This window comes from Python bivittatus, unplaced genomic scaffold (assembly GCF_059951505.1).
Source record: "Python bivittatus isolate LINGU-HERP-01145 unplaced genomic scaffold, Pbiv_v1 ctg000530_np1212, whole genome shotgun sequence".
In the NCBI taxonomy this organism is placed as follows: domain Eukaryota; kingdom Metazoa; phylum Chordata; class Lepidosauria; order Squamata; family Pythonidae; genus Python; species Python bivittatus.
In genome coordinates this window covers 2,249,904-2,257,328 of record NW_028277085.1, presented here as the reverse complement: position 1 = coordinate 2,257,328, position 7,425 = coordinate 2,249,904, and the positions used below count along the sequence as shown (strand labels likewise).

The 7,425-nt window shown below is 56.9% G+C and overlaps 1 protein-coding gene across 2 annotated transcripts in view; it reads left to right on the top strand.

Moving 5' to 3' along the window:
• The first annotated feature begins 4,244 nt into the window (after positions 1-4,244).
• TJP1 (tight junction protein 1) overlaps positions 4,245-7,425 on the top strand; it is a 78,928-nt gene continuing 75,747 nt past the window's right edge. Inside the window, exon 1 of one of the 2 annotated variants that reach the window (XM_088148340.1) lies at positions 4,245-4,341. Coding sequence is in view for 1 of the 2 variants with exons in the window: in XM_088148339.1 (XP_088004465.1) it covers positions 5,162-5,188 (27 nt within the window). In the remaining variant the exon portion in view is untranslated. Of the gene's footprint in view, positions 4,342-4,732; positions 5,189-7,425 lie in introns of those variants that run through there. The other variant, XM_088148339.1, reaches the window with a different exon arrangement.

The following is a 7,425-nucleotide window of genomic DNA, read 5'->3' as shown; positions in this document are numbered from 1 at the left end:
GCTGAGCCTACATCGAGTGAGAAGGCATCTTGCTGGACGGCCTGCAGGATCCGTCCTGCTGTCTTAGAGTTGGGACATCTTTTGCATGTCTACCCTTAACTTTAGCAGCTGATTTTTATTTCTGTGGCACAGCCTTGACGCTGGAACCATCCAGGCTGGCCCTGAAGCTGATTCCTCCTTGGCAAATCCCAAAACATTTCTTTTTAACCGTTTTAAGGAGCTTTTTAGCTGGGCTTGAAGAATTTTTTAGCGTGTATGAGTATGCGTCAGTGCCTAGGGTTGTGTTGCTCAACCTTGCCTGCTTTAAGCTGTGTGGACTTCAACTCCCAGAATTCCCCAGCCGGCTTGCTGGCTGGGGAATTCTGGGAGTTGAAGTCCACACAGCTTGAAGCAGCCAAGGTTGAGAAAAACTGGCCTAGAGCCAGGAATGGGAATAGGTGGCCTGTCTGTTTTTAAAACAGATAAATAAAATTGAAGAAGGAAAGATAGCTTCATTTACGGATGCAAACCCTGGAATGGGCTGCAACGTGTTTCTTTTCCGGGAAGAAATATTCAGCAACTCTTTTGCTGAAGGTTTTTTTGGGGGATATCTTGGATATTTCTTTTTCAAGGGGCGCCAATTGCTTCTCTTCCTAAGGCTGCTGTATCAAATATTAAACCTGGAACATAATCCCCAGGCACCGAATACGATCCTGTTACACTATCCAGGGCTGTGAGAGTCATTTATTCAGAACGAGCGCCAAATGTTAAGGCCAGCCATAAAGTTATGGGGTTGAAAGCAGGTGGGAGAGAAGGACTTAGCATAAGCAAGCCCAGCTGCTTCATCCTGAGGTTCAGATGGATGAAGAAAAGGCCATCAGATATAGTCAAGGAACAGAAAGCAGTATTTGGCCATTATATTTGAGCCCTGGAAATTGTCTCAGCGGCATTTAAACCAACACTCTCCTCCTTTCTTCAGGCGAAGAGTGCTGAGCAGATGGGCTGAGTTCAAATAACCTGCTAGGCTAGATATAGCTGGCAAGTTTCTGGCTGAAGATATGGTGCGAAAAGTCTCATTTTAAAGTTCAGAGGGCTTCTGTGAACCTAACTGAATTGATTCAGTACAGTAAACCATGATTAAAGGCACCACAGAGGAGCATGTGGTGTGACACAGCAATTGGCCTGCATTCAAAATTCAGCTTTGCTGTTTCAAGGTGGAAGGAGAGGTGGTTTTCCTTGCCATCTCCTCCAAGGTCACAGTAGACCAGTGCTTCTCAAACCTGGCTGCTTTAAGATGGGTGGACTTCAACTCCCAGAATTCCCCAGCCAGCAGGCTTTAAGATGGGTGGACTTCAACTCCCAGAATTCCCCAGCCAGCAGGCTTTAAGATGGGTGGACTTCAATTTTAAGGGGCTTTAAGATGGGTGGACTTCAACTCCCAGAATTCCCCAGCCAGCAGGCTTTAAGATGGGTGGACTTCTTTATGATTTAGGATGGGTGGACATCAACTCATGCTTTAAAGATGGGTGGACTTCAACTCCCAGAATTCTGGGAGTTGAAGTCCACCCATCTTAAAGTGGCCAAGTTTGAAAAACACTGCTTTAAAACATCCAACGATCTCTTCCAAAGACTAAAAATAAGAACAAAATGGAAGTGTGCCATTTTGGAAATAGAAGCAGCCCTGCGTAAATAAATAAAAGCAGTTGGGTAAATAGGTAGGGTCCACATAAGATAGTATCAAATATATACACATCCAGCTGTGCTGGTTTGTGTTTTTAAAAAGGGAATGTTCATTTCAGATTGGAACACTCCTGGAAAATAATTCTGGAAACTTTTTGAACATGGGGGCCTCTTGTATTTCCTGAGTTCAGAAGCAGATTTCCTGTTGTGGCCCCAGCCCTTTCCTTTCCGGCCTTTCACGCAGAGCTGACAGATGAAAACAATAGGAGAAAAGTTTGCAGGCTTTTGTTCCACGGTTCGGCTTTCTCCCCCGCCCCGCTATATTTCAGTCTGCAGGTTGCCTTTGCCTTAATCCAATGCTCTGCCCCTGACGTCACACACTCATACGGATTTCGGTCAGCTTGAGTCAATCAATGCTTTGGGAAAAGGGGTGACTTGGGGCACGTCAAGACCTGGGAGTGGACACGAGGTGGCCTTTAAGGCAGACCTGACCCCCACCTGACTGGGAGTTTTGCCTGCATGTCCTCTACAGATGGGAACTTAGGATCTCCGGAAGATAGGCCAAAACCTTGATAGTGATTGTTGCTGGGGATTTCCACAGCAGTTCCTTCCTGAATCAGTTTTCTCTGGAAAGAAAAGCCCCTGGGAAAAGGAAAGGGAAAGATGGGAAGGTTCTGAACAGGGCACATGGTCTGGCGTGCTCATAGATTCCTGCGAATAGAACCAAGCGTGTATATCATGAAAAAAGAAAAGCTTGTGGATGCGAAGTGTAGAAATCCCTTGAATTTCATTTGCGATAAGCATTTAGACCATCCGTTATGGATATTCCATAAAAGTTTGCCTGCTACTTGAAACTCACCTGTTTCATTCTGACCTCAGCCCTCTTTCAGTGATCCCCCCGCTTTGCATTCTTCCCTCTGCTCAGTTCTTGGAGAGCAGCTTGTCTGAAGAGAAACCAGCATTGATGGTTTTCAAGTCTTGATTGAAACACGAGTTGAAGAATTCAAGACTTGCTCTTGGAAACTGCTCGCCAACAATCATTGCATCTTTCCTAGAGGAATTCTGCAAAGGTTGCCTCTCATTCCTTGGTCTCTGTTCATCCTTTCAGTTGCATTCACCCAACCCATAAAGTTTAAAGTGTAGGTGGTGTGGTTAATCTCTCTGGCTTGTGGCTGCATTGGTGTGGCACTCTGAAAATCAGCCAGCTGCATATTAGCTTATGTAGGCCACCAGTTCTCTCTGTTTGGGCAGTTTATGGTGTTGTGTAACCGCAAGGCTTTGGCTTCGTGGTTAATGTGTTGTGTGAACAGTGTGTTAGGCGAACTCAGCTAGTGTGGCTAGTTTATGGTTGAGGGCACTGTGCAAACTTCAACGTGTAATATAGCACTCTAATTTGAAGGTGGGTGGAAGAGGAATAGAAAATGCAATTATAGCGTCTTGACGAGGGAAAGAAAATGTGGAAAAGTATTATTCTATCGTACGGGAAAGGTGGCATTGTCTGTGGGAAGCTCTCCTTATTTTCAAGCCGTTCTTCTTAGTTTCCTTTCCATTCAAGCCATTATTCTCAATGCTCACCAGAGAAAACGTGGTACGCGAATAAAACTACAGCAATTGTAATAACAGAAGAGAAGCCACCGAGTCTGCTTAATATTAATTTAGCATGACCTAAATTTGCTTGTGCTCCCGGAATGGGTAATTTGCTGCAAGACGATCTCTGCAGGATTATTTGGAAGTTAGTCCTCTCGAGTTCAGTGTGATGAACAGCCTGGCAACCGCGCATTAATCACAGCCGCGCTGCTCCCACGTTTCTCCAGAAGCCCTTTCGGTTTGGGCTGAGCTGGGCAGCCCAGCCGAGCGGAGCCGAGCCCCCTTTGCCGACTCCCCTTCTTTTGCTTTTGCTTTCGGCTGCCAGTCTTTGCCAACCAGCACAGTCCCTGTCTTTCCTTTGGATTTTGCGCAGCATAAGGCTGCTGGTCGGTTGACGGATGGGCAGTTTTGTTCTGTTGGGAACTGCACGGTCTGGGGTCTTCAGCAGCCCTGGCGAGCTGCTGGGACCGAAAGGCCTGGAACAAAAGCAGGATTAAGGCTGCCCCTGAAAGGGAGCGCTAGTTTGCCGCTGCAAGACCGTATCTCGTGCCCGAGGAATCTGCGGTGGAGGCCTGGGGTCACCGGGGAGGAAACGGGGCCAGCCGCCCCTCCGCAAGATGCTGAATTTCCCCCGCGGCTTAGGAGGGTCTGGCGCTGCTTCTCCCGACGCCCTGAGAAGGCGAAGCGCCCGCTGGGCCACCCGGTCGTTCGGGCGGGTGGGACCCAGCTGCGGCGGCTGGCAGATCGCGGCTTGTTCTGCAAATCAGGGTGAAAGAAATCGGCTCGTCCGCGAGAGGCGGCTTCCGAGCGGCCGCGAAGTTTGGATGAGCGGCCGAGAGGAGGAGGAGGAGGAGGAGGAGGGCGCCGCGGGGGGAGAGGGAGGGAGGGAGGGGGCGGGCGCAGCCGAGCCGGCCTCGGTCGGTCCTCCCCGCCACAGCCATGCCGTGCCTTCCCAGGCCTCTCCGCCCCACGCCCCCCCGGGGCCTCTGATAGGCTCGCCCGTTCCAGGAAACTCTCTGCCCCAGTCAGTGCCAGGTCCGCGGCCGGAACCAAAGCGCCCGAGAGGGAAGGGGGGAGGATCCGAGCAGAGCCCAGGTGGGTCCGGGGCTCGGTTCGCCGCGGGGGGAGGGCGGGGGAGGGCGCCCGGCCGGTGACTTTGCTCCAGGTCCGGGGGGCGGAGAAGCCGAGCGCGATGCCGCCGCCGCCGCCTTCCTTCTCCTCCTCCTCCTCCTCCTCGGAGGGAGGACCAGCTGGCCGGGGAGGAGCAGGAGGGGGCGAAGCCGTGCCAGCTGGGGGGCGAGCGGCCCGGGGGGGCGGGCGAGGCAGGCAGGCAAGCGGGCGGGCGGGCAGGAGCCTCGGTGCCCAGCGCGCCGGCCAGAGCTGCGCGCGCCCCGGCTGGCTGGCAGGCGGCCCGGCCCGGCCCCCTCCGGGGCGGAGAGCAGCCCGGCCCTCCTGCCAGGGGGCGGGCGTGGCGCTCCCCAGCCCGGCCAGGCCCCGCGGCGGCGCAGGCTCGGCCCCAGGCGGGGGCGCCGCCGCGCGCAAAGGACCTCGCCTCGCCTCGCCCGCGCGCCCTGCCCGGCCCGGGGCTCGGCGGCTGCGCGCGCAGAGGGGGAGGCGGCGGCGGGGGAGGAGGAGGAGGGGCGGCGGTAGCAGCAGCAGCAGCCGCCGCGGACCCTCCCCGGCCCGCCCGCCCGCCCGCCCTGCCGCTCCTGCCGCTCCTGCCGCCGCCGGACTTGGCGCAAACTTGCTGGGCGCCGCTCGGCTCTCCGCCCGCGGGAGATGGCTCTCGGGGCCGCGGCGTGAGGGCGGCGGGCAGCGGCTCCGCTAGCAGCAGCGGCGGCGGCGGCGAGCGGGCCGCTCGGGGCCCCCGGACCCGGACCCGGCGGAGGAGCGCCCCTGCGGGGGAGGAAACAAGATGTCTGCCCGCGCCGCCGCCGCCAAGGTGAGCCGCGCCGCGCCGCGCCGCCCCGGCTGCTGCCTCCCCGGCGCCCGCCGGCGCCCCGCGCGCACAGCTGCTCCGCGCCCGGGGGGGGCGGCTGGCCCGCCGGCGCGTTTCCTCCGGCGGCCTGGCCGGGGCCGGAGAGCCCCCCGGCGGACCCCCGCCCCCGGGTGGGGCCCTCGGAGCGGCAGCTCGGCCGCCCGCGGGCTGCGCCGGGGGTCTGCGGGGCCTGCCCGCCTCGGGGCCGCCGTCGGGAAACTTGGGCGAAGCGGCGGCGTCGCCGCCGGCGAGAGGCGCCGCGCGCGGTGCTGCCCGGACTGGAGGCTCCGCGCGCCAGGACCGGGACTGCGGCGCCCGGAGCGAGCCGGGCTGGGCGGCCGAAGCCGGGGCCCTCCGGAGGCCCCTCGGGAAGGGGCGGCCGGGGGTCCCGCTCCCCTGAAGACCCCCCCCGAGTCCCCGGGCGCTTTTCTTCCCCGGAGGAAGTAAGTTTGGGCTTAGAGCTTCCTGGCAGCCCGGCTTCGGGGGTGGACTTCCGAGCTGAGCCCGCCCGGCGATCCCAGCCTGCCCCCCCCCGCCAGATCGGCCCCTTCCTGCCCAGAAGCAAAAGCCGGGTTTCCTGTGGGGCTGCCTCCAGTTAAACCTGGGCGGGATGGGCTGGTGCCAGGCTTTGCCAGCTCTGAACAAACAGGCATCTTTTCGGTGGAGTCTGTCGGGGTGGGGGCCCATTCCTGGTTCGCCAGGGGGCCCTGTTCCGTCCCCAGCAATGGGCCCCGGGCCGTCTTCCCCTAGAGAAGAGCGCAGAGCTGCAGCGAAACTCTTGGCGTTGGGAGACTTCCACTCCCAGCCCCAGCGCCAGTTATTTCTGTGTTGTGACCTGGGTGTGAAGGAAAATAGTGTTCTGGCACGTGGCGAGGAGGGGGGGCTGTTGCGCGCCCAAAGGACGTGTCCTTCCTCAGGAATTCCACCTTAGCAATTCCTGAAACCGAAACAACAGGTTTGGAAACGTCTTGACAGACAGGGTGGCTCAGCCGCTGGCTCCGAAGCAGCCGCGGCCTGGTTTGCAGACCTGTTTGGGTGGTGCCCTGAACCGGTGGAGAAACACCTGCCCTGGATCTGAAACAGGTGCCTGCGATGTGCAGTGTGTCTTCGGAGCCCTGGAGAGGGGCGTGTGTGCACAAACACGCCAGGGAAGAAGGCGGTGCCGAAAGGCACAACCTGTTGGACGTGAAACCTAGCTCTTGGACGGCCGTGGGAGCTGGGGAGGGGGGTGCTCCTTCCTTGACCTGTGGGATTACAGCCCGAGTTCTGTTAGAGGAACCTGATGGGGCCGAGCACGAAGAGAGACGGGCGGGCTACAGAGCTGGCCCCGAGTGACAGCTCCCAAACGAAACTCTGCAGTTTCGGTGTGATCTCATTGCTGTGTACCTGGGCTGCCTCTGTTCTCGCCGTGGTGCCGCGGTGTTTGCAATTTGGCAGTCTTTCTTGGCACCTCGCGGGGGTATCTGGTGGCAGTCGCGAATGCGCCAATAAATATTGGATCGGCTTTCGGGAGCTTATTTTTAACTTTGCCTTTGTTTTATTGTGCCTGCAAAGGACCTGTGACTAACGCACTTGTGGAAAAGCCAAATTTGTGCATCGGGGGGGGGGGGGGTTGCAGGTGTGGACAGTCTCCCGCCCTCCTCTTTTTCATTACTGGAACAATAACTTTGGACTGCCTTGGCCAACTTGTTTGTACTCTGGTCTTCAGGGGAGGGGTAGAAGAACCCGAGCATCCATTTTTCCTAGCTTTTTCCTATGGCCATCCGTGCATTCATGGCTTCATTGAGCAGGTCGTAGAAAACAAAAAACCCCGGATAGTTAAAAAGAGGTGTTTTGCAAATCCAAAATGCCAGTTGTACCCCTTAGATAATAAAAGCTGATGTTTTAATTAGCATCCATTGTTTGGCCTGCAAGAATGCAGAGTCTGTAGCTCCATGTTTCTCAACCTTGGCAGCTTGAAGAGGTGTGGACTTCAACTCCCAGCATTTCCCAGCCAGCAGGGCTGGCTGGGGAATGCTGGGAGTTGAAGTCCACACCTCTTCAAGCTGCCAAGGTTGAGAAACACTGCTGTTGCTAATGTCTTGCCCGGGAAATGTTGCTGGGGACGGTGGGGGTGCGTGGAGGCCTTGCCTCGTTATTTTTGACCAAACCATCTCCTTTTCCATATTGTAGTTGGAGAATTTTGTAATTAGAGAAGAGGG